Here is a 27933-nt window from a genome sequence, read left to right as displayed (position 1 = left end):
TCTCATTCTCTCTCCACCTTTTTTTTTGCTTCGGTCCTTCTTAAAAACAGCTTGTCAGAAGGTGTGCAACGCAAAAAGTACAGAAATATTTGCTTATTACTCCACGCCTCATGTAGGACTTTTTAAAACACCCATTCAGTAGTTGAAATTTCACAATTGTACTTTAGTAGTTTTAATAGAAAAACTTTTTTGGCATTAGCTTGAAAATAAAAATCTAATTTAATTAATGAAAAACGTCTAATTATTAGCGTATTTGAATTTACCTTAACTTGTGACTCTTATTAGTTTTTGCTAATAATTTTTAGTTTTTAGATTATTTTGATGAGGACGTTATTGCCTTATTATTTCTCAATTACTTTGGTCACATAGCTATTAATGAATGGCTACAGCAGAAAAGCACATCGTTGAAATTGACTTGCTGACTGGAGGATCAGAAAGTGATGGAGACCCTTTGATTGACAGTTAAATTTGCCACTGAAGTTCCTCACTGACCTCATCGTGTTTCTGATTGGCTGATGGGCGGGATCTTCCGACTCTGACCCGCGGAGGCTGTGATGTTTTAGGACAAACAAATCAAACATTCTTCAGAACTGAGCAGCTGTAAACAGACTCGGATACTTTTGAATTCCAACAGGATATAAAACTACAGACTGGGAAAAATCACTCGTGTTCAGTTGCACCAACTGTCAGCAAACTTGCTGTTACTGTTCAGAGGCGACAAAACTTCCCAGAGAGGTGAGTGAAGACTTTAACAAATAATCGGAGTCCTTGAAAATCAGTTTTGAAGATATATTTCGTGCGTAAAATAAATGTAAAACAGATACACTCGTATCAATAACAGCTCCACACTGAGAATCTTAAAAATGTATACATTTGACATTCCCTATACACGAAGTTGATTGTTTTATTTGTTAAAAATTACGTTACATTATTTTATTAGCCTACGTTACACGTTACATTATACTCTGAAAATTATTCATAATGTAAATTAGTGATACTTTATTTATACACTCTAAGAAATGTTGGGTTATTTAAACCCAAATTGCGTAAAATGTGGACTAACCCAAACATTGGGTTAATTTGGGTCCTATTCATTTCATTAAAAAACTAACTCAGTGGTTTAGTCTGCAGCCAAAATTGGGTTGAAATAACCCAGCATTGTTTAGAGTTTACTAGATTGCGTGTACTAATTTTTTTGTTGTTGTTGTTGTTTATTTATTTATTTATTTTATTTAAATTTTTTTGGGTGGCGAACTCTCCTAAAAATGGGCCAATATTTTGCCTTCAAAAAGCTTAAATTAAATTCAGATTACTCTGTAACAACCCTATTTACACTATGGCTTAAAGCTATTTGACAGATCAAAATATATAGCTTAGAGCAGTTCGTCGAAATTAATTAAATAATAAATTTAAACTTATTTAAGCTATTTCTATTATATAGCCTGGTTTTATTTAATTAAAATGGCATATGATTAAATAGGCATATAAATAACATATTAAATAGCCTATATTCAAAGTCTCATTTGTTGAATAATGTGCAATTCTTTGTATCATATAACGTTGTTAATAAATAAAATTCTAATTCTACAAATATTTTGTTGAATACTCAATTACTTTTGCTGCTTGTTCATATTGTTTATTTAAAATTAGTTTACACAGCACAAACTTAATTCTTTATGTTCAATCCACTTAAATTTGTAAAAACGATTAAGTTAAATCGATTTGTGTTGGGACAATTTAATTTATTTAATATTTTAGTGTACCCTAATTTCTTTTTTTAAAAACTGCCGTGTAAATAGGCAACCTCAAATTATTCTAAATTAATATATATATATATGCAAACACAAAGGATGTGTCGCGTCCAGTGTCAGATTGGTAATGAAAGCTATTTGCACCAACATTAGATTCGGCTCAAGTGGGAGCAGCATTTGTAAATGCACACATACATCTCCAGCAGAAGCAGCCCAGAGGCGATGGAGGACAGAAAGAGCACCAATAGAGCTTAACACTGGGAGGGCAAAGTAAATGTTTAGCAAAGCACTTTTTGTTCAGCCGAATTAAAGTATTCCCATGTGGCTGGAATATGATTACATCGGGGAATTTAGTGTCAGTGACACAAATGCCACGGGCTCTTTAGCGAGGACTAAATCTTAAACCCCGAGGCTGCTTACAATTATTCTTGCGTCAAAAATAATAATGACTAATAAAGAGATTATTACCACTGCAGACAATTATCACCGATTAAAATGTAATCAAACTGCAGCTCAATGGAAAATCCCTGCAGTCTTTTAGGCCTACTAAATACTAATATAATATAAGTGTTTTATTATTATAATTGTTACTAGTCTAGCTGTAGTATACAAATTATTATTGTTATTATTATTATTATTATTATTATGGATAATTTTGGTTTTTTGCGGCAGTTCATGGTGTTTTACATTTTTGACATGCCCTCGAGCACAGTTCTTGTTAAAGAGAAAGCGCAGAAATTAATACAATTTGTTAGACGTCTTCAGCATGCCTAAAACGAATTATTCATATCTACTATATGCCTATATTTATTTGATATACGACCTGTCATAACCTCATCCATATGCTGTCACGGCTGCTTGCAAACTGAACGAAAACATTCATCATCTATTGTGGCGATATAGGCTGTGAAGATCAAATAAAGTGCTATGTTGAATAAGCCCAAAATAATGAAAATAAATCATATGCTTTGCACTAATAGCGGATAATGGTAAATGCTGCCTAAAATAATAGAAATTAAAAACAATTGACGAGATTTTCACTGAAAATTAATTTAAAAAGACGATTAAATATAAATGAAACAAAATGTCAAATATATGGCATCCATATAGGCAAAATTATGTGCATTTTTAGCAAACAAAAAGAAAGAAAAATACAAAAATAAATTATTTATAAACGTACAAATGCCTACACTGTAAAAATGATGCTCCACACAATGGATTTATATTAGGACAACAAGAAGATATTAAGTAAGTTGTTCGTTTTTTTAATAAATTGAAGTGTATTGAACATAAAAAAATTAAGTTGTATCCAAAAACCCCTAAAAGTGTGTTGTTTCAGCCCATTTTAAGAAATTTGAACAAACAGCAAACGTCTTTTATGAGTGTATGTGTCGTCTTTTATGCTATTCTATTGCATTATATATATATTACAATTTCTTTATTTCAGAAAGGAATTAATTATTTAATGTGAAATCTATGTTATAAACATTTACGGAGAAATACAAAATGCATGTGGAGCACGTGTCATAATTAAAATAGTTACATGCACACGATGCGAGTCAATTATTTTTAGTTATTCCCATTACTGTCTTTATAAATTTAATTAGGCTGCGTTGTTATTTCCCAGAGATGGGTTGCGGCTGAAAAGGCATCCGCTGCGTAAAAACGTGCTGGATAAGTTGGTGGTTCATTCCGCTGTGACGACCCCGGATTAATAAAGGGACTAATTAAGCCGACAAGAAAATGAATGAATGCGTTATTATTATTATGAGTATCCATGTGTCAGGTGCAACTTTGCAACCTCAAAACACAATTACCAATTAACCTAATCTAAATTGTTTGTGTCAGTATTTATGACATTAATCTTCAGCATTTTCTGTCGTTTATCAGAAGCTCGAGATGCAGCACTACGGGGTGAACGGCTATTCTTTGCACGCCATGAACTCTCTGAGCGCAATGTACAACCTGCATCAACAGGCCGCGCAGCATGCGCAGCACGCGCCCGACTACCGGCCATCCGTGCACGCGCTTACGCTAGCCGAGAGACTTGCAGGTAAATGCATGATTTTTTTACATTAATAAAAGAGATGATTGTTTGACAGATGTTCAAGATATGTTGATGATAGACTATAGTTCTGAACAGAGTTGGGTGTAATTGGTTACTGTATTTAGATTACTTTTGCACAGAAAAATAAGCAAGGCATTACTTTTAATTTTCAGAGAATTTAATAACAGTTACTTGTTTAAATACTGTTCATAAATACAACAGATCTGGATCAATCAGTTAAGCATATTAATTCATTTATCAAGTAGATTGAACGTGCTTGAGAAACTATGAACAGAAAGTCAGAGGTTTTTGTCAATAGGCTATGAAATATTGTGTCATTGCTTTACCATATTTTGTGTTTTGATATATATAATGTTTATAATTTATAATGTGTTACATTTTTGGATAAAGCTAAAAGAACATGTTTTAAAGAAATAAAAGAGTTTAATTTGTGTTGTATGCAGCATTGAGATTTATATGTACTCTACTAAAATAGTTGGATTAAAAATACCCCAACATATAACCCAACTATAGGTTATCATAGCACCTTACCAACTATGGGTTATTTTAACCCAGTGCATTGGGTTATATAATTTAAACCAATGCGTTGGGTTATTTTGATTAAATGGTATTTTTCCGTTCTGGTATTGCTACTATTACTAGTACTACTGTAATTTTTTTAATTATGGCTGGGTAAAAAAAAAACATATCGAAAATGCTTTATTTCCACTACATTTTAGCTCCAGACACTTTTGTTAAAATAAACCAAGATTCACAAACAATTAAGAAACAGATCAAAGTGCAGACAGTTATAAGCAGAGAATCATGTGTTCACTCTAAAAATCATTGAGTTATTTATTTGACCCAATGGTTGTTTTAAACAATTTTGGAGCTTTGTTGGGTTATTTAAACCTATTTTAGATTATTGATTTAATAACTTAACCTGTTGAGTTAAATATTTGGTGCTTTGTTTGGGTTATTTTTAACTTTTATTGGATTATTTATTTAATAACTCAACCAGTTGAGTTAAATATTTTAATTTCAACAGTCAGCTGATTTAGCTGACACAAAACAGCTGTATTAATATGCGTGCATGATGTTGTTTTTGCGTTCTAAAGCTTATTTAAGCTATAACATAATAATATTGTTCTTAATTATCAAATTACCTCTCCATGTTGGGTTTTTTATACCCGTTTCACCATCTTTTAGAAGCGTTTGGATGTGGTTGAAATGTATTGTACATTGTGGACACTGAGTGAAGTCTGCTGCAGCTGCAGCACACAGAGCTCCATATTCTGCTCCATCAACAGAGGATTTTCTGCTTGCAGAGTTTATAACTTTCTGCACTTTGCTCTGTTTCTTCATTGTTTGTGATTCTTGATTTATTTTAACAACAGTGTCTGGAAATAAAATGTAATGGAAAAAAGCAGTTTCAATATTTTTTTTATTTATTTACACAGTTATAATAAAAAAAAAGAATTGTACTAGTAATAGTAGCAATAGTAATACCAGAATGGAAAAAATAACCTTTATATAATCCTTAATATAATCCAATGCATTCGTTAAAATAACCCATAGTTGGAAAGGTGCTTTAATAACCTATGGGTGGGTTATATGTTGGGGTACAGTATTTCTAACCCAACTATTTTAACAGAGTTGATGGAGCAGAATATGGAGCTCTGTGTGCTGTAGAGACTGTCCAGCAGCTGTTCACTCAGTGTCCACAATGCACAATACATTTTAACCACATCCCTAAAAGATGGTCTTGGATGGTGAAACGGATATAAAAAAAATGACTTGGAGAGATAATTTGACAAAGATAACAATACTATTGTGTCAGAGCTTAAATAAACTTAATAACACACACATATTAATGCAGCTGTTTTGTGTCTGTTAAATCAGATGACTGTTGAAATTAAAAAATTTAACTCAACTGGTTGAGTTATTAAATAAATAACCCAATAGAGGTTAAAAATAACCTAACAAAGCACCAAATATTTAACTCAACTTGTTGAGTTATTAATAAATAACCTAACAAAGGTTGAAAATAACCCAACAAAGCACCAAATATATGTAACTCATCCATTGGGTTGAATAAATAACTCAAGTTTTTAAGAGTGTAGTGCATTTATGCGTTGAATGTTATGTTGTTGTATAAATTAATCTTGAAACTTGAGTAACTGAGTTATTTCTCAGACACAGCAATTTTAAAATACATTTTTAATGATGTAATTGGTAATTAATTACTTGTTTGAAGTCACTTACCTGAAACTCTCCATGACTGCATGTTCAGACATCATCTTGGAGGCACGCTATGGTTCTCAGCACAGAAAGCAGCGCCGCAGCCGCACAGCCTTCACCGCCCAGCAGCTGGAGGCGCTGGAGAAAACCTTCCAGAAAACACACTACCCTGATGTGGTCATGCGTGAACGGCTGGCCATGTGCACAAACTTACCTGAAGCTCGAGTACAGGTGAGCTCAAAACCAGCTTATATTATTGAGAACATTATATATTCTATTATAAAACATAAAATCAATGACAAAAGTAACACGTATTCAAATATCATATATAAATCATATAAATAAGTAAATAATGAGGCTATTTGTTAAGAAATGAAATGTATTATTTATTATTTATTAGAAATTTTAAAAAATCCTACTTCAATATTAAAAATAATAATGAAAATAATCATAATAATAAAAATAATATTATTTATAATAATGGCTATTAATATTAATGTCTGTATTATTATTAAGTATTATATTGTTAATTTATTTTTATTTTTTGATAAGTCTGCTTTTACAATTTGCCATGCAAAACACTGCAGAAATGACCAACAGGCCCATGCCATATACAGTACATATACTTAATAAATAACCCACTATTAAACAAAAGCATTAACGTATGCTATATAGTTTTGTTTTCAGAAGCTTTGGAGACGTAACTTAAATTCGGCTTTTAAATAATAGGTCACCTATAGCTTTCGCCATGAACCAAAGCTGTGTTCCAAATGACATCAGTGTTTTCTAAGTGCACTGCAATTGTAAACATGAAGATCACTAAAACTGAACTGTAAAAATACTTTGATAGCAAATTAAACCTAAGAGAGATGACGTTAATGCTTTTTTTTAAAAATCATTCCAAGTTTAAATGTTGGAACGTTCTAAATAAATAGGGCATAGGGGGATAAGTGGGAATAGAACACAGACAGGAACTATGTTTCTAACTACAGCTCCAGAGGTGTAGTTGCAAGCATACAAGTTTGCGACACAGTTTGCGAATGTTCGTTTGAACAATGGCTTTGGGTAACACCAAATCAACAAACTATGTTTGCAATGATACAACTTGCGACCTTAGTTGGCTAACGATGGTTTTCGGAAATGCACCCCAGGTCTATAAGCATGCTTGAATGTTGGTTTATAAGCGGTTTGTTTTTCCGATGTTTTCTGAATTGTGGGCTGACCAGTAGCTTTTGATGTGGATGCTTTTTCCTGCTTGGCGATACTGTTGACTATATAAATGGACAATTTTAAAACCTTAACTTTTCCAAATCACGGTAAACCTTAAAATCCATTATCATCCCATGCCTATATACTGTTATTCACATCTATAACAAATGTTTTTTAATTCAGCTGTGGTGTCTTGCCTTTATTCTGTGACTGAAGTTTTTCATTGCATTTCAATGTCTTCACATTTCCAGGTGTGGTTTAAAAACCGGCGTGCAAAGTTTCGCAAAAAGCAGCGCAGCTTGCAGAAAGAGCAGCTTCAGCGGCTGAAGGAAGCTGGGACAGAGGGCGCTCAAGATGAGGGAAAAGAAGAAGCTCCGCCTGTTGAGGCACAAGCCCCGCCCTCTCCGTTAGATGGGCGTGGCCTCACTAGTGCCCCTTCCTGTGAGCTGAATGAGGAGGTGAACGTGACCTCACCAGAACAGTCAGGGGCAGAATCAGGGGCCGAGGACACCACTGACAGAGAGGATGAGCCACTGTCAATCAAAGATGAAATAAAAGAGGCGGGGCCACCTCTGATGACAGATGACAGCTCACCCTCATATAAACCACTCAGCCCTAAATCAGGTATAAACGACTAGTTACATGATCTTTATTTCTCAATGCTTAAAATGAAAAAAAAAATAGGTTGAAGTATTCAGAATTGTGTACTTTTCTTTCTTTTGAGAGAGTCACGAATGATGGAAATTGAGAGTCTAATTTTGTAGGTGAACAACTTTGCAGACTTTTTTTACATTAAAGGACAGCTACGTTTTGAGGTTAGTTGAGGTCAGAATTATTCGCCCCCCTTTGAATTTTCTTTTCTTTTTTAAATATTTCCCAAATTATGTTTAACAGAGCAAGGATATTTTCACAGTATGTCTGATAATATTTTTTCTTCTTATTTGTTTTATTTTGACTAGAATAAAAGCAGTTTTTAATTTTTCAAAACCCCTTTTAAGGTCAATATTATAAGCCCCTTTAAGCTATAATTTTTTCGATAGTCAACAGAACAAACCATCATTATACAATAACTTGCCTAATTACCCTAACCTGCCTAGTTAACCTAATTAACCTAGTTAAGCCTTTAAATGTCACTTTAAGCTGTATAGAAGTGTCTTGAAAAATATCTAGTCTAATATTATGTACTGTCATCATAGCAAAGATAAGATAAATGAGTTATTAGAGATGAGTTATTAAACTATTGTGTTCAGAAATGTGTTGAGGAAATCTGCTCTCCGTTAAACAGAAATTGGGGGGGGATGAACAGGGGGGTGAATAATTCAGAGGGGCTAATAATTCTGACTTCAACTGTATATGTCAATAGTCAATAATTCAGTATATCGTGGTAATAAAAATGTACAATTGTTTATTTAAATTCAGCCCAGACTGTAAAAAATGCAAGGTTCCACATAAGTCCTTCATGTTGTCGCTGATTAAGTTAGCTTAATTGTTTAAGTTGTCTCAAATAATACTCATATTTAAAATAATACTAGTATTTTAAATAAGTAGTAATTAATTGTTTGCAATTGCTTACCTTAAATAATGTTTATAAACCCAATGAGTCTTTTTTTTCAATTTATACTACCTGACAAAAGTCTTGTTGTTAATTCCAGTTGTAAGAGCAACAAATAATGCCCTGACTTTTAGCTGATCATTTGGAAAAGTGGCAGAAGGTCAGTTTTTCACATGAATCATCTGTTGAGCTGCATCCCAATCATCACAAATACTGCAGAAGCCCTACTGGAACCAGCATGAACCCAAGATTCTCACAGAAATCAGTCAAGTTTGGTGAAGGAAAAATCATGGTTTGGGGTTACATTCAGTTTGGGGGTGTGCGAGAGATCTGCAGAGTGGGTCATCAACAGCCTGAGGTATCAAGACATTTGAGCTGCCCATTACATTACAAACCACAGGAGAGGGCAAATTCTCCAGCAGGATAGCGCTCCTTCTCCTACCTCAGCCTCCACATCAAAGCTCCTGAAAGCAAAGAAGGTCAAGGTGCTCCAGGATTGGCCAGCCCAGCCACCAGTTATGAACATTATTGAGCATGTCTGGGGTAAGATGGAGGAGGCATTAAAGATGAATCCGAAGACTCTTGAAGAACTCTGGGAGTCCTGCAGGAACGCTTTCTTTGCCATTCCAGATGACTTTATTAATCAGTGATTTGAGTCATTGCAGAGATGTATGGATGCAGTCCTCCAAGCTCATGATGGAGTCAGACACAATATTCATTCTGTCTCCACTGCAGCATGACTTTATATTCTATACTGGACATTATTTCTGTTCAGTGAAGACTTCTGTCTAAGTAAAGTCAGACCTTACTGTCCTAATTAAATCATTAAAAATCAAGGCATGATCATATTTCATTTTGGTAAAATAAACATAATCTAGACGCCTCTGCCTTTCATATAAGCCAATTCTGATACCAAATGATCAACTAGAAGTCACGTTATTATGATTCCTATTTTTGGATAGGCGACAAGACTTGTCAGGTCGTGTAAAATCTGCCTTTGAATGCAAACAAAAACAAGTTTACATTGCGATCTTTCTCTGTCCGCAGATGATCCGCTTGTTTCTCCAGCTCTTCCCTCTTCCAGCGGCGCGGTGGCTCAGAGTAACTCGTACGCGTCGTCTCCTCTCAGTCTCTTCCGTCTGCAGGAACAGTTTCGCCAGCACATGGCCGCCACCAACAACCTCATGCACTACCCTGCCTTCGACGTGACCGCGCCGTCCTCCTTACCTTACCTGGGTGTAAACGTAAACATGGCGTCTCCGCTTGGATCTCTGCCCTGTCAGCCATACTACCAGACGCTGACTCAAGCCCAGCAGATGTGGAGCAGTCCTCTGCTGCAGGGCTCCGGAGGTCTCCCGGCCCTCAACAGCAAAACCACAAGCATCGAAAACCTGCGCCTGCGGGCCAAGCAGCATGCTGCATCTCTCGGCCTGGACACGCTACCAAACTAAGACCATGTCCACATGAACATGGGTATTTTCCGGATGAGTTTTCCTGCCTTTGTTTGACAAATAAAAAGCTGATGCGCTGTCAAGAGCATGCCGAACCAACAGGGAGCCATAAAAACGCTGAGATAAAGGGATAGTTCACCCCAAAATGACAAATTGTACTCTATTTACTCACCCTCAGGTGGTTCCAAACCATTATGAGTTTCATTCTTCTCTTTAACATTCATTCATTATTTTCTTGTCGGCTTTGTCCCTTTATTAATCCGGGGTTGCCATAGCGGAATGAACCGCCAACTTATCCAGCAAGTTTTTACGCAGCGGATGCCCTTCCAGCCGCAACCCATCTCTGGGAAACACCCACACACACACACTCTTACACTACAGACAATTTAGCGTACCCAATTCACCTGTACCACATGTCTTTGGACTGTGGGGGAAAACGGAGCACCCGGAGGAAACCCACGCGAAGGCAGGGAGAACATGCAAACTCCACACAGAAACACCAACTGAGCCGAGGTTCGAACCAGCAACCCAGCGACCTTCTTGCTGTGAGGCGACAGCACTCCCTACTGCGCCACTGCCTCGCCTCTCTTTAACATGAAAGAAGATATTTGAAGAAAGCTAAAAACCTGTAACCATTGACTTCCATAGTAAAAAAAAACAATTATTATGGAAGTCTTAATTGCAAACTAACAGTGCTTAATTCATAAATTAATATTTTCCAGAAGTCCCAGCTGGGTCAGTTGGCATTTCAGTGTGGAGTTTGCATGTTCTCCCCATGTTTGCATAGGTTTTCTCCGGGTGCTCCGGTTTCCCCCACAGTCCAAACACATGCGCTATAGGTGAATTGAATCAACTAAATTGCCTGTAGTGTATGTGTGTGAATGAGTGTATGTGGATGTTTCCCAGTGATGGGTTGTAGCCGGAAGGGCATCCGCTGTGTAAAACATATGCTGGAATCATTGGCGGTTCATTCCGCTGTGGTGACCCCTGATGAGTAGAGGGACTAAGCCTAAAAGAAAATGAATGAACGAATCCCTTTAAGTATTCGAGCAAGAAAAGTTATATACAAAGTCAACGTAAATTCAGGAACTGTGATGAATTACCGTCGCAATGAGTGCGCAATGTGTAAAGGCTGATTTATACTTCTGCGACAAACGCACGCGTATGCTACGGCGCTGACGCATAGCCCTTCACCGTGGCCGTCGGCGTCGCTGACGTGCACCTCTCAAAAAATGTAACTACACGTCGCAACGACGCCTAGCGCAAGCTCTGTGATTGGTCGGCTTGGTAGCGCTGACGAGTCTGGGTGGGACCGAGAGCAGCGTGAATGGTGCGAGCCTGATGGAGCGATTGTTTACAAGTGTGGAGTCCCGTGAAGGAGCTCCGGATGGAAAGTTTTGTTTTGTGTTTACCTCATAGTTAAAGCTGTTGCACGTCCGCCGGTTCCTGCCTCAAAATGAGCGAGTTTGAGCCACTTGTACATCCCGGAAGTGTTCAGGAAAAGCAAAACAGCAGCGAAGAAACTCGACACAGAGGAACATTTACCCCTCACTGCCAACTAGCGTTTCAGAAGTGTTAATGCAGACCAACAGAGACAGCGCGCACAAGTATAAATGCACAGCTACGCGCGTTGCATCCGCCGTGGGTTACACCGGTCACTTGACGCAGAAGTATAAACCAGGCTTAGCCACAAACTTGCAGAATTCGCCTACCACATCTGTTGCGAATGCAACTGTGTTGGCCAATCAGAAAGAAGAAAACAGCACACACTCTGATGGCATGAGCCATACGACCACACTGTAAACTGGCTAAAAGTCTTCACCCTGGCCTCGAGTCTTCAGAAAGTTTTGGTTTCAGTATGTGGACGAATGGCCAAACGGCGTAGAAAAACTACAGTTTTGTGAATACCCGTGTTCCTGTGGACTGGACCTAACCCTCCAGTGTCCAGGATTGATCACGAGGAGCCATTTCTTTATACAGCATGGTGGAGTGAAGAAGTCTGGATGACTTTTAAAGGGATAGTTCACTCAAAAATGTAAACTCTGACGTCATTTTCTCATCATTTACATCATATGCTTTTTTTATTACGGAAAATATATATTTTGAAAAAGGCTGGTTGCCGGCACGCATTAAATTCCATAGTGTTTGTTTTCCTACTGTTGATGTCAGTGGGTCCCAGCTACCAGCATTCTTCAAAATATCTTCTTTTGTGTTTGACGATGAAAGGAACTCAGAGCTGAGATGATGAGGTAGTTTTCATTTTTTGGGGGGGTAAACTAGCCCTTTAAGAGTTTATGTCCAGCTGCATGGCAGAGGTTTTTAAGCTTTTCCAAACACCCCTGGCTTTGCACTTTTAAAATGTTAGTTAAAAAGCACATCAATGGCCCGTTCACACTAAGGAAGATTACCAGAAATATATTAGGGTCAACACCAATGCACAATAATGCATGCTTCAGGTTTGTTGTGTGCCACTTTGAATACTCAAGCTAGTTGAAGGCATAGTTTTATCACTCATGATGAAAAAGACACTCTGAAAGGGATTCCGGTTATTGCAAAATTTGAGGACTCTGAAATTAATTTCAACTTAGAACAGTTTCTTTAAATTCAATTCAGTTCAATTCTAAAGCTCATTAGAGCATCGTAGTTCCCTAGTGGTTAAACTTCAGACTTTCAAAGCAGTAGAAGAGAAGGAACTCTTTAAACAGGTAAATTCCTTCAATTCAACAAGGTCTATGCTAGATCCTGACAAAAATCGCACTGTCAACATTAACATGGACATAGGGTTAAATCACATTCTCTAATCGACTTGTTCTGCCACCAAAAACCCATATGAACGTTGTGATTGGCCGAATCAAAATTGATGGGTCAACATTGGTGGTTCATAGGTCGTCACCAATGTCAAGAGCAAACTTACACCCTTGCTCAATCGTATCTACGACTTCTGGTGTTAACCTAGGTGTATTGGCCAATCAGAAAGGAGAAAATGTATTGAGGCAAAACCTTTAACAGTCTTTTTACAGTTCATGTAGCACAGTGGTCCCCAACCTTTTTATCACCGTGGACCGGTCAACGCTTGTCAATTTTACAACATACCGGGGGGGGGGCTCTGATTATGTTTCAATCAAGGTTTATATGCTTTAAATACATAACATCTGTGCCAAACATTTCAACTGACGAACATATTAATAATAATACAACCGTATAGCCGAATTAAATGTATGCATTGGCATGTTACAGCCCTAATGAGTATGATTATGTGAAGCTCCATATAGATTCATATTGCAATGATTGCGGGTACTTACTTAGTGATGCACGCACACATAACGTTATATGCACAATCCTTAAATGCTCTGCTGACTTGGACTCTATAATACCTGTTTTATAACCTTAAACTATCAACAACCACCACTGAGCTATATTCTAGCGATCGTTCTTCCCGCTCCGTGGTGGATTTTGGCATAGTCCAATTCATGTGAGATGGCGGGGGGTGAGTGGAAGAAACCAAGTCGGGGGGGGGGAATATTTTCTACAGAAATAATTCATGATTTCTAATGTGGCCCGGTACCAATTGTTCCACGGACCGGCCCGGTGGTTGGGGACCACTGATGTAGAAGAGTCAAAATTGGTGTTTTATAGGTCGCCACAAATGTCAAGAGCAAACGTACGCCCTTGCTCAAACGTGTCTGCAACATCTGGTGTTAAGCTAGGTGTACTGGCCAATCAGAGAGGAGCAAATGTATTGATGCAAATCCTCAGTTTAGCCAATGATTAAACCTTCAGACTTTCTCAGCAGTAGGAGAGGAAGAACTCTCCAAACAGGTAAATTCCTCCAAATCAACAAGGTCTATGCTAGATCCTGACAAAAATGGCACTGTCAACATTAACATGAACATAGGGTTAAATCACATTCTCTACTCGACTCGTTCTGCCTCCAAAAACTCATATGAACATTGTGATTGGCTGAACATTTCCGTTAACAGCTCATGTAGCAGAGTCAAAATTGGTGGTCGCCACCAATGTCAAGAGCAAACCTACGCCCTTGCTCAATCATATATACGACATCTGGTGTAAACCTAGGTGTACTGGCCAATCAGAAAGGAGAAAATGTACTGAGGCAAAACCTCAGTTTCAAGAGTTCCCACTTAGATATGCTTAGAGTTCAAAACAAGTTTGGCATGCTGTCCTGGGAGAGAACCCTGAGCTCGGAGATACTTGAGCTTAAGGCTCCCGCCCGGTGAAATAGCACATAAGGGGATCCGAGATTAGGTAGGTCTCGAGAGCTCCCCCTTACAAAAGGCCTCACAGCAAGAAGGTTGCTGGGTTGCTTGTTCGATCCTCGGCTTAGTTGGCGTTTCTGTGTGGAGTTTGCATGTTCTCCCTGCATTCGGGTTGGTTTCCTCCGGGTGCTCCGGTTTCCCCCACAGTCCAAAGACATGCAGTACAGGTGAATTGGATTGGCTAAATTGTCCGTAGTGTATGATTGTGTGTGTGGATGTTTCCCAGAGATGGGTTGCAGCTGGAAGGGCATCTGCTGTGTAAAAACCTGCTGGATAAGATGGCGGTTCATTCCGGTGTGGTGACCCCAGATTAATAAAGGGACTAAGCCGACAAGAAAATGAAATAAATGAATGATTACAGATGAGAAGCCAGTCCTGCTCAATCATATCAAATGCTCCCCTCGAAAATAAACTGCGGTCACACTAGAGTTTGTGTGTGCGAAATTCTGTCGTATGGGATTAAACAAAAGGACGGGATTAAATAAAATTATTAGACATTAAAAAAGCGAGCGATTGCTTCATGTTTTTAATTTCTGGCCAGACAGGTCATGTTTTGATCCTCGATTGGTCTCACGCAGTCAAGTGATGCGATTTCGCAGGTCAGAGTTCACCCAGCTTAAACTTTGCACCGCAGCAACCTGCGAAACTTGACGTATGACCATGCGTTTCCGGTCTGACGCATTCGCTTGCGTATGAATGGAAGTCTATGGGGAGAAAAGTCAAGCGTGACCGCAGCTTTAGTTTGAGAAGCTTCACTTAAACTGATGGATAAACTTCAGATTTTCTCAGCAGTAGGAGAGGATGAACTCTCCAAACAGGTACATCCCTCCAAATCAACAAGGTCTATGCTAGATCCTGACCAAATTACTAACACAATTGTTCTCAGAAGTTGCAGAACCTATTCTTAACATTTTGAATTCACCCTTACTTTTAGGATATGTTAAAGTAGTCATTAAGCCTCTTATTAAAAAAATAACACAGGTTGATCGCAAACAATAAGTAAATTATAGGCCAATTTTAAACCTGCCTTTTCTTTTTAAGATACTACAAAAAAGTCATATCTACTCAACTATACTCTTTCTACAGAGATATCTGTATATCTGTATTGGATTTAGAGCATCAAAACAGCACTCCTAAGAGTTATGAATGGCCTGCTTCTATTATCTGATTGTGGTTGCACTGCAATGAAAAACAAATCTTCCTTTGTGTGAATAGGCCTCAATTCATTTGTCTGTGTAAATATTGTAAGCTTATTGAGCTCCACAGCCTCAGCAGAAGATTAGGGAAGCCTCTGGTTTGTATATTAGAAGAAGAGACGTTTAAATGTCTTCATTGTCTGTTGTAAAAGGACATAAATGTGAATGGAGGACTTCAGACTGACGCTCCTGATGTTATGCCATATGTTCTGTCGTTTTAAATGCTATCGGATATTGCTGAATTGTCTAAATATATGTGAATAATTTATCAGTGAAATGGATGGGAATAAACCACATATATAAAGTGAATGCGTGGCAGTAATTAGTGGATTCTGTGCTGTAAAAAAAACTGTAATTTTGAGGTTTAATTCCAGCAACTGGGGTGTTGAAACAAAAATAAAATAACGCCTGTTAAATTACAGAAATGTACTGTAAAATAACAGGGGTTGAATTAAAGAAATTTACCAGAAATTTAGGTACATTTCTGTAATTTAATGTTTGTTATTTTACAGTAAATTTATTTAATTTAATGGCCGTTATTTTACAGTAAATTTCTGTAATTTAATGTCTGTTATTTTACAGTAAATTTCTGTAATTTAATATCTGTTATTTTACAGTAAATTTCTGTAATTTAATATCTGTTATTTTACAGTAAATTTCTGTAATTTAATATCCGTTATTTTACAGTAAATTTCTGTAATTTAATGTCCGTTATTTTACAGTAAATTTCTGTAATTTAATATCTGTTATTTTACAGTAAATTTCTTTAATTTAATGGCTGTTATTTTACAGTACATTTCTGTAATTTAATGTCCGTTATTTTACAGTAAATTGCTGTAATTTAATATCCGTTATTTTACAGTAAATTTCTGTAATGGTCGTTATTTTACAGTAAATTGCTGTAATTTAATGTCTATTATTTTACAGCAAATTTCTGTAATTTAATTTCCATTATTTTACAGTAAATTGCTGTAATTTAATATCAGTTATTTTACAGTAAATTTCTGTAATTTAATAGCCGTTATTTTAGAGTAAATTTCTATAATTTAATATCCGTTATTTTGCAGTAAATTGCAGTAATTTAATATCCGTTATTTTACAGTAAATGTCTGTAATTTAATGGCCGTTATTTTACGTTTTTTTGGCACCCCAGCTGCTAGAAATAAACCATAAAATTACAATATTTTCATAGTGTGAGATTCATTGTTTTTCCTTCTTCTACCTATATTTAAACTCCACCAAGTCACATTAATTTTAACATAACTTTTTAAAAGTTATAATTACAAAGCATGGATTGCTTACACTATTAAACAAAATGTCTTTACATTATATAAGTTATCCTAATTTTAAATAAAAGAAAAGATGGTATATTATATTATATTATATTATATTATATTATATTATATTATATTATATTATATTATATTATATTATATTATATTAGTCGATGCAGTAGGTAGTGCTGCTGCCTCACAGCAAGAAGGTTGCTGGTTCGAGCCTTGGCTGGGTCAGTTGGCATTTCTGTGTGGAGTTTGCATGTTCTCCCTGTGTTTGCGTGAGGGAAAACGAAGCACCCGGAAGAAACCCACGCTAACATGGGGAGAACATGCAAACTCCACACAGAAATGCCAACTGACCCAGCAGGGACTTGAACCAGCGACCTTCTTGCTGTGAGGCAGCAGCACTACCTACTGCATCGCCTAATATAATATAATATAATATAATATAATATACCATCTTTTCTTTTACTTACTGTGAGGCGGTTATGCTTCCCACTGCACCACCGTGCTGCCTCACGTTAATCAGCTTTAAACTTTTTTTTTTAAAGTTATACAAACTTTAACTTGAAGTTGAGATCACAAGAAAAGTTCATTTCATTCAAGTTTAAAATTGAAGGCAGCGAGATTTTTCTTTACAGTGCATACGCTGATAACAGGAAACCTGTTAAAACACAAATTGCCCTTTCTCTGGCTTTCACGCAGACACTGGTGTTGATTAGAAATGGAGAGAAAAGCTTAAATCACAGTGGCAGAAGCGAGTCCATCAGCACATCAGGCATCGCCGCCCTCCTGTCAGAGGTTTGGCAGCGCTGAAGCAGTAAGCAGATTAACACGGGTCACCAAACCACTGGATTAAGAGGAGGAAGAACAGAGGACTGCAGCGTCGTGTTCAGACACCTGTTAACCACACACACACACACTTTACATGCTGCAACTGCAAAACATGAATTTCATTCACATTCCAGACAGAAATAGGCAGAGAGAAGAGACAAGATATTTACCAAAACCTAAATGAAAGCTAACAGCTCTAATGGTCCCAAGAGGTGTCACATGGCACTGGGAAAAACAGGTAAAAACAATCAAATGAAATCTCTAAAAGGGGGTCGAGGAGAGTTCCTTTTGTTGTTAAAGGCCGTGAAATGGTGACTTTTATACATTACTGAGTGAATCCAACCCAGTACTAGTAAGTATGTACAGTTGAAGTCTTTTGAAGTCAGTTGAAGAATTATTCGCCCCCTTCAAATTTTTTCTTTCTTTTTAAATATTTCACAAGTGATGTTTGACAGAGCAAGGAGATTTTCACAGTATGTCTGATAATATTTTTTCTTCTGGAAAAAGTCTTATTTGTTTTATTTCGGCTTGAATAAAAGCAGTTTTACATTTTTTAAACACCATTTTAAGGTTAAAATTATTAGCCCCTTTAAGCTATATATTTTCTCGATAATCTACAGAACAAACCATCGTTATACAATAACTTGCCTAATTAACCTAGTTAAGCCTTTAAATGTCACTTTAAGCTGTATAGAAGTGTACTGAAAAATATCTAGTCAAATATTATTGACTGTCATCATGGCAAAGAGAAAATAAATCAGTTATTACAAATGAGTTATTAAAACTATTATGTTTAGAAACGTGTCGAAAAAAAAAATCTTCTCTCCGTTAAAAAGAAATCGGGGAAAAAAATAAACAATTGGTCTATTAATTCAAGTGGTCTAATAATTCTGACTACAATTTTTTATTAGAGTTGTTAAAATACTGGAACTGGACACCAATTGATACTGAGATTTTAAAAACGTCCATTTCCCATGAACATTTGAGCGCGTTCTTAAACAGTGCTGATTTGCCATTGTGTCCTCACGCTCAACGGAAATAACTGTGATTGGCCGTAAAGGTCATCAGTTCACCCAACTCACCGCTGTTTACTGGGTTTAACCACAGATACAGGGACAATGGAGCATTTCAGTAACGTCGATCAGCTGGTTCACTTGAAATGGACGTTTTTAAAATTTCAGTACCGATTGGTATCAAATTCCAGTATTGTGACAACCCTACTATATACAGTATACTTACTAGTACTTGATTGGCCCCCTTTTGCCTTCAGAACTGCCTTAATCCTTCGTGGCGTAGATTCAACAAGATACTGGGAATATTCCTCAGAGATTTTGCTTCATATTGACATGAAAGCATCACATAGTTGCTGCAGATTTGTCGGCTGCACATCCATGATGTGAATCTGCTGTTCCACCACATCCCAAAGATGCTCTATTGGATTGAGATCTGGTGACTGTGGAGGCCATTTGAGTACAGAACTCATTGTCATGTTCAAGAAACCAGTCTGAGATGATTCACACTTTATGACATGGTGTGTTATCCTGCTTGAGGTAGCCATCAGAAGATGGAGACACTGTGGTCATAAAGAGATGGACATGGTCAGCAACAATACTCAGGTAGACTTTGGTGTTGCTCAATTGGTACTAATGAGCCCAAAGTGTGCCAAGAAAACACCATTACACCACCACCACCAGCCTGAACCATTGATATAAGGCAGGATGGATCCATGCTTTCATGTTGTTGACGCCAAATTCTGACCCGACCATCTGAATGTGGGCAACGTTTACCCAATCTTCTATTGTCTCTTTTTCAGACCATTCTCTGTAAACCCAAAAGATAGTTGTGCATGAAAGTTCCAGTAGATCAGCAGTTTCTGAAATACTCAGACCAGCCCGTCTGGCACCAACAACCATGCCACATTCAAAGTCAATTACATCCCCTTTCTTCCCCATTCTGATGCTCAGTCTGAACAGCAGCAGATCGTCCTGACCATGTCTACATGCCTAAATGCATTGAGTTGCTGCCATGTGATTGGCTGATTAGAAATTTGTGCTAAGGAGCAGTTAGACAGGTGTACCTAATAAAGTGGCCGGTGAGTGTATATACAGTATATTTTTAGTGTGTGTGTGTGCGTGTGTGTGTTTTTAATCTGTAAACTGGGCTTTTTCATCTCTGCATATATAAATGTGTGTGTGTGTGTGTGTGTGTGTGCGCGTGTGTGTGTGCGTGTGTGTGTGTGTGTGTGTAAAAATGTGTGAGTGAAGAAATTGTATTGGTATTTTTGGGTATTGAAATGCTTCTAAATTTGTGTGTGTGTGTGTGTGTGTGTGTGTGTGTGTGTGTGTGTGTGTACAAATGTGAAAGTGAAGTTTTTGGATTGGCCATTTTCTTTTATTTGAATATTTATAAATTGTGTGTGTGTTTGTGTGTATGTGTGTGTGTGTGTGTGTGTGTGTGTGTGTGTGTGTGTGTGTGTGTGTGTGTGTGTGTGTGTGTACAAATGTGAAAGTGAAGTTTTTGGATTGGCCATTTTCTTTTATTTGAATATTTATAAATTGTGTGTGTGTGTGTGTGTGTGTGTGTGTGTGTGTGTGTGTGTGTGTGTGTGTGTGTGTACAAATGTGAAAGTGAAGTTTTTGGATTGGCCATTTTCTTTTATTTGAATATTTATAAATTGTGTGTGTGTGTGTGTGTGTGTGTGTGTGTGTGTGTGTGTGTGTTAAGCTGCTGAGGTCTCTCTCTCTTTGATGTGTATCAGGGTTGTGCTCTGTTATAGGGATTTGGGGAGTTGACAGCTGCTTGAATGTGTGCTGGTACTGCGATGGCAGTGGGTTAAAGAATGCTGGGAACAGGATTAGGATCATATTCTGGCAGTGGCTGTCAGTTCATCAATGGGCTCAGGTTTCCAGTGACAGCTCTCCTTTGCTCAACGCCTAAGACCTTTAGAGGAACCATAAAGGAGTGTGAAAAAGGCCCGTTTCAATGGCGTGCTATGAGTTTTGTTCTGGGTGTGCATAACGTAGAGAAGTCAGCGAATATCAGAGGAGTCGATCTCATTTGAACACGAGGGACGGTTGGAGATTTGCAAGAACATTTCTTTAGAGTTTATAAGTTTAAAGCCTGTTCTCCATCTCAATGGATGCAGAAAACAGAAGCAGTCTCATATCACGACTACGATCAATTTAGCTTTTCCATTTACACTATAGAGGTAAGAGTTTCTCTACAGCGATGCCATTGAAGAACCAGTAATGTTATTTAAAGCCAGTGGTGTAAAGTAACTAATTACAAATACTCAAATGACTCTAATTCAGTAGTTTTTCTCAGGAATTGTAATTTATTAAGTATTTTTATAAATGTGTACTTTTACTCTCCCTTAAGTACATGTTTAGTGCTGTATCGGTACTTTTACTCCACTATTTTCCTTCAACCTGCAGCCACTACTTAATTTCTTCTTGTCTATGGAGATTAGAAAAATCTGTCATTCACGTCCAATCAAAGGTAAATCGCATCATAATAAGCAACTTCAAGACATGGTCATTTATAAATGCAGCAAACTGTTTGGAAGCATTAAAAGTGTCCAAGAAGATGTCCACAATCTGTACACGCAATGACCCGGAGACTGTTTAGATGCATGTCACTGATGAGAAGATGACGGATGTTTACTGTATGATGACCGAAATGGCCTTAAACACCCGGCAGGCACAAGACGCCAACATGATGTCAGATTGACGTTGTACCCTGACATCAGATTGAAATGAAAAATCGGGTTGATGTCAGAACTCAAACGTCATAGTACGATTTGCTCATCCCCCAATGACGGTTGGGTTTAGGGGTGGGGTTAGATGCCACGCCTCCTTTTTAAAATCGTACAATTTCGTAAAACTGAACTCGAATTCGTACGAATTAGCCACTAAACTGACAAAACGTAAAATACTTACGTTTTCTCGTGAGATCAGGCTGGTTGTCCTTAATGAGTTATGGGTGTGTTTTAGGCATAAGATTACATGAATTAAATCAGTCTTATCTCGTATTCACTTTAAGAGCAAGTCATGGTCACAGCATGGTGCATTCGCTGTGGACTGTGTAAGTGGAAAAAATAAATACACAAGTACACAAAAAAAAAATCAGTGTACATTTAACTCAATTTGTGTTTAACTTAACTCTCCTTGGGAGTACATATGACTCCCTTCATTTTGGAGTTAAAATAACACTTTCTAAAGTGTGAAATTTGTACATTACTAACAGGGTTCATTTAAACACAGTAAGAGTTCATTCTTACATCACACTGGAGTGTTATACCCTTCAAAGTGTTAATATATTAAATTTGTACACCGAAAAAAATTATTCAATGATGATTCGTTGGATTTACTCAACTGTTTTACGTTAAGTTGTTGTAAACGATTTATTTGGGCTGATGTTAAACAAACACATTAAGTTGAACATTATTAAATTTAATTAGTTTAAATTCAACACAAATATATTGTTTGCAACAGTTGTGCATGCAACACTTTTTTCAGTGTACATTACTCACAGAGTTCATGTGTATATAAGCTAATAAGTGCATATACTGCTTCCGATGAGAATTAATTTATTATTTCTTATAATATATCATCAAGACTCGTAAAACATACTAGTTTGATCACTTTTTGTCTGAAAGAACCGGTTAGAATAAAAAACTAGACTTCCCTTAACTAGTGGGAAATACACTGCATATTGGGTGAACAGTTTAACACTGAAAAAGAAAACTCTTAAATACACACTCTTTTACACGTGTGGATTGAAATGTACATGTTTTAACACGGAACAACACCAAAAAAAAAAAAATAAATTCACACTATATATTTAACACCAGAATTTTTGCTGTGTAGCGATAAAACGGATCTGATCGTGCTTGAGGTTAAATCAAGCAGACCATCTACAGAACAAACTAGTGTCCAGACATTTTATCCTACCCATTAGATTGTGCTACCAACACTGTATTTAAATGGCTCTGAGGTTGGGGTTAGGGATTAGGGCGACAGTACAGCTTCATATCACACTACTCCACATTATAATTCACACTGGTAGCAAAATCTGATGATTAACATATTGCGTCATCAAAATGTCCTACCTACTTTTTAAATGGGACAATCTGAAAAAGTTGGACAAATCGATGGAACACCAGATTCACCAAAGTCCCCTGAGGTGAAGAAGGCCGGCTGAGGTAATAGTTTTTATGTTTATACAGACAATAATAATCTTTTACATGTTAATCCTTTCCTTTAACCCTTAATTTTTTCATATTTACATATGTTTGTGTTCTGCTGTTTACCCTGTCTGTACAATAAGCAACATGTAATCACGTTATGGACCCTGCCCAACACTAATGTGCTCTTTAAATAACAAAAAAGACTTGCACCCTTGACTTTGACCAGCTTTAAGTTTTTCAATAAAGCAGCCTATTTCAGTTGCCTAAAAAAAAAGCAATGCGGCAACAATGCACCTTAACACACCTCCTTTTCCGACCAGCACCGCAATGGACACAGGAATGCGCATGTCAGTACAATTATAAAAGAAGATGCTTCAATCCCAGTTTGTGGTCGTTTATTTTGTACATTAACATAACGAATACCCATACAGCAGTGGATATTAACGTGTATCCTGTCACATTTGCCGCGCAAAAACAGTGCAAAGTTAAATGCGTGCTGTGTGTGTGTGTATGTGTGAACTTTGTAACAACATTATGAGTGACTCGTTGCAGAAAGGCCTGAATTAACTCCACAACAAATACATCAAATAATCACTGGGAAAGTTCTTACGTTTTCACAAATGTTACGTACAGGGCCGGCGCATCCATAGAGGCAACCTATGGACCTAGGGCGGTAGAATAGAGAAGGCGGCATCCGCGACATCTCCCTCAACACCCGCTTCCTCAGTTATGTCCGCGACACCTCCCTCACACCCGTTATATTCGCGCCTAGGGTGGCAGAATAGAGAGGGTGGCGTCCGCGACACCTCCCTCTAGGCACGTCCCCCCACATCCCGGCTATTCAGTTCGCGCGCGATTCAATAAATAATCTGATGAGGGTTTTGAGCTGAAACTTTACAGACACATTCTGGAGACACAAAAGACTTATATTAAATCTTGAAAAAGGGGTAAAATAGCTGCCCTTAAACTAACTTCGACTTGTAAAAGCATTTAGCTCGTCCCTGATGATTTGAAGCTATAATGTAAATGATTGTGTTCAATCAGGAGATCCATACCCTGCAGATAAATCTCCACCCAGCAGAAAACCCAACACGGCCACTTCTGCAGAACAGCCTCGCAGGAGTGACACGAAACATCAAACTCCTCCACCGCTCTCAGCGTTAAGACAACAGAAGAAGCCGCTCAGCAGAAACTCATTCCTCACTTCAGAGGTTTAAAGCAGATTTCCCATAATTCCGCTCGACAGGATTCAGTCTTGAAAACTCTGCACAGTCTTTACCCTTCCATCTGACCCGCCCGACGGCTCGCTCTGCCAGCCCTGCGAAACAATACTTCCACAATACCGCCGGACTTTTATTGTTGCAGCGGCGTTATATAATTCCAGGAATTACTGACAGGCAAGGATATGCTAAATCCTCCTGTGCTCTTCCTGAAAAGTGGATGAGACAGACTCGGCGAGCAGCGGCTCTCTTTTCTGCCTTCTGACTTGGTCGGTAATCCCGATACGCACTGTCTGCATTTTTACTGTATGTGTTTAAGCGCATTTGCAGAGCATTTATCTCCCCAATGTAAACCAATTTGGCTATAAGGGCCTCGGGGCGAGCTCACCGCCGAGGGGAAGAAAGGAAAACTCGAACGTAGCAGAAGCGCGGTGGGGGGCTCGGTGACGTAGAGCAGGGAAAAAAGAAAAGAAGAAAAGAAGCAGAACGGCGCAGGAGAAAGACGAATCTTGTCCAGAGGCGATGCTTCCCATTTGTGCAATAAGAAGCCAAAAGCTGCCAAAATCCTGAATCACCAAACTGTTGATCGGCAGAAATCTTTACAATCATCCTTATCCAGTAATCCCGGCTAGACACACTTTTAAACCTCCATATACTGCACTGTTAAAATCACTGCTGCCTTAAATTTTTAGTTTATCTAGTCATCTCAAATTACAATATTCAACACGACTAAAAATACTGGGGGAGGAGCCAGAGGCGCCCCCAAGCCACCCTTGTGTAAACTCTGGCCACCCCTGTGGCCACCCCAATATGATAGTTGCTGATATTATTAATTTAAATGTATTTACTTAAATTCAAAATACTTCAATAAATAAATGAATAAATAAAATGCAGCCACTAAATTATTGTGGATTGATCAGCGCCACTGACGAAGCTGATTCACTGAGATTGCACACTTTTTAATAAGAAATTATTATTTTTGAAATGAGAAAGTTGTGTTTCATCTGATAGAAAAACACAAATCCAAAATAAATAACTAGATGCATTTTGAAATCTGCTTTTCAAAATTTTGTTGGGTTTGTTTGGTTTATTAATTCATTCATTAATCATATGCATTATTCATAATTCATTAATGTTAGACATGGCATATGTTGTATGTTGTACAAGAAATAACTTACCTGATAGAGGTTTTAGACTAAATATTGATTTTTATTTGGTTTGCACTTGTACTTGCGGAATAAATTACAATATTTCAAGAGTAATTATTGGAATTCATTAAAACGTCATTATTTATTTTACCAAAAACAAAAATATAACATTACTCTTTATTCACAATATATACACAATTCATCATTTTTTTGTGTGGCACCACAAGATTTGTTGTGGCCTTACTTGGCCACCCCTAAGAAAATTTTCTGGGGGCGCCACTGGGAGGAGCAGTTGAGTGATTCAGCAGACTGATGCTCTGATGGTAAATGATCATATTTAAATATATGACACTTTTAAGACTATTATGATATTAATAAAAAGTCTTTATTTACACTTACCTGGAGCTTTACCTAACCTGTTAACAGATGATGAGGAGATGGAGGAGGAGGAGGAAGAGGAAATAATGATGGAGGGGAAGGAGGAGATGATGAATCCATTATCTTCTCCATTATCATCTCCTCTTCCCCCTTCTCCATCATAATGATGGAGGAGGTTATGAGGGAGGAGATGATGATGGAGGAGGAGATGATAAAGCAGGAGGAGGGAGGGGGACTTAAAAGACGAGCAGGAAATGGAGGAGGAGAAAGAGGAGATGATGGAGGAGGAGATGAGGGAGGAGGAGGTAAAAAGATGGAGAAGGAGAAAAATATGGAGGTGGAGGAAGAGATGGTGGAGGAGGAAGGAGGAGGAGGGGAAAGGTGGAGGAGGAGGAGGAGAAAATATGGAGGAGGAGGAGGAGGGGAAAAGATGGAGGGGAAGGAGGAGGAGGGGAAAGACGGGGGGTGAGATCATTGATGAGATGGAGGTGGAGGAACAGTTGGAGAAGGAGGAGGAGAAAGACGAGATGATGGAGGAGGAGGAGATGAGGGAGGAGGAGGAGGTAAAAAGATTGAGGAGGAGAAAAAGATGGTGGTGGAGGAAGAGATGGTTGGAGGAGTAGGAGATGAGGGAGGAGGAGGAGGGGAAAAGATGGAGGAGGAGGAGGAGGAGGGGAAAAGAGGGAGGAAGGGGGAAAGATGGAGGAGGAGGAGGGGAAAAGATGGATGAGGAGGAAGAAGAGGAGGAGGAGCGGAAAAGACGGAGGTGGAGATGGTGGAGGAGGAGATCATTGATGAGATTGAGGAGGAGGAACAGTTGGAGAAGGAGGAGGAGAAAGAGGAGATAATGGAGGAGGAGGAGATGAGGGAGGAGGAAGAGGAGGTAAAAAGATGGAGGAGGAGAAAAAGATGGAGGTGGAGGAAGAGATGGCGGAGGAGGAGGAGGAGATGAGGGAGGAGGAGGGAGGAAAAGATAGAGGAGGAGGAGGAGGAGATGAGGGAGGAGGAGGAGGGGAAAAGATGTAGGAGGAGGAGGGGAAAAGATGGAGGAGGAGGAGGAGGAGGGGAAAAGATGTAGGTGGAGATGGTGGAGGAGGAGATCATTGATGAGATGGAGGAGGAGGAACAGTTGGAGAAGGAGGAGGAGAAAGAGGAGATGGAGAAAAAGGAGATGAGGGAGGAGGTAAAAAGATAGAGGAGAAAGAGATGAAGGTGGAGGAAGAGAAGGTGGAGGAGGGGAAAAGATGGAGGAGGAGGAGGAGGGGAAAAGACGTAGGTGGAGATGGTGGAGGAGGAGATCATTGATGAGATGGAGGAGGAAGAACAGTTGGAGAAGGAGGAGGAGAAAGAGAAGATGGAGGAGGAGGAGATGAGGGAGGAGGAAGAGGAGGTAAAAAGATGGAGGAGGAGAGAAAGAAGGAGGTGGAGGAAGAGAAGGTGGAGGAGGGAAAAGATGGAGGAGGAGGAGAAAAGATGGAGGAGGAGAAGGAGAAGGAGGGGAAAAGATGGAGGATTAGGAGGAGGAGGAAAAGGGGAAAAGACAGAGGTGGAGATGGTGGAGGAGGAGATCATTGATAAGATGGAGGAGGAAAAGTTGGAGAAGGAGGATGAGATGATGGAAAAGGAGGAGATGATGATAAAGAGGAGATGTTGGAGATGTAGAAGGAGGAGCAGGAGGAAATTATGGAGGAGATAATGGAGGAGCAGAAGGAAGGGGATAAGATGGAGGAGGAGTAGATGATGGAGAAGGACGAGCAGTACAGTGACTCAGCAGACTGATGCTCTGATTGTAAATGATCACATCTAATAATAGGATTCTTTGAAGACTGAGATGAAAAAGATGGAGGAGGGGGAGGGGAAAAGATGGAGGAGGAGGGGGAAAGATGGAGGAGGAGGAGGCGAAAAGATGGAGGAGGAGGGGGAAAGATGGAGGAGGAGGAGGGGAAAAGATGGAGGAGATTGGTCTTTCTTTACCACAAAGGACTAATACATTGACTGCATTACTGCTGCCGCTGCACCGATCCGCCTGTCAATCTTACGCTCCATCCTTCCCTCACTCGTGAACAAAACCCCAACATACTTGAACTCCTCCACCTGGGGTAAGGACTTTCCTCCAACTTGGAGATAGCAAACCACCTTTTTCCAGTAGAGCACCATGGCCTCG

The 27933-nt window shown here is 38.5% G+C and overlaps 1 protein-coding gene across 3 annotated transcripts; it reads left to right on the top strand.

The window, feature by feature from the left end:
• Positions 1 to 566: 566 nt before the first annotated feature.
• Positions 567 to 16033, top strand: dmbx1b (diencephalon/mesencephalon homeobox 1b). 3 transcript variants are annotated; one of them, XM_087255587.1, is made up of 7 exons: positions 567 to 735; positions 3642 to 3804; positions 6092 to 6270; positions 7500 to 7872; positions 9848 to 10562; positions 10776 to 11120; positions 14725 to 16033. In XM_087255587.1, exons 2-5 carry the CDS (start codon positions 3651 to 3653, stop codon positions 10249 to 10251), a joined length of 1110 nt encoding a protein of 369 aa, XP_087111713.1. In that variant the 5' UTR covers positions 567 to 735; positions 3642 to 3650; the 3' UTR covers positions 10252 to 10562; positions 10776 to 11120; positions 14725 to 16033. The 3 variants fall into 3 exon arrangements, with proteins under 3 accessions (XP_087111713.1, XP_087111714.1, NP_001017625.1); XM_087255588.1 differs by lacking the exon at positions 10776 to 11120 and having other exon boundaries at positions 9848 to 10429; positions 14838 to 16033; NM_001017625.2 differs by lacking the exons at positions 10776 to 11120; positions 14725 to 16033 and having other exon boundaries at positions 9848 to 10393.
• Positions 16034 to 27933: the final 11900 nt, after the last annotated feature.

Source organism: Danio rerio, chromosome 6 (assembly GCF_052040795.2).
Source record: "Danio rerio strain M-AB ecotype USA chromosome 6, GRCz13ab, whole genome shotgun sequence".
In the NCBI taxonomy this organism is placed as follows: Eukaryota; Metazoa; Chordata; class Actinopteri; order Cypriniformes; family Danionidae; genus Danio; species Danio rerio.
Note: the sequence above shows the minus strand (reverse complement) of the source record. Positions and strands in the feature narration are given on the sequence as shown.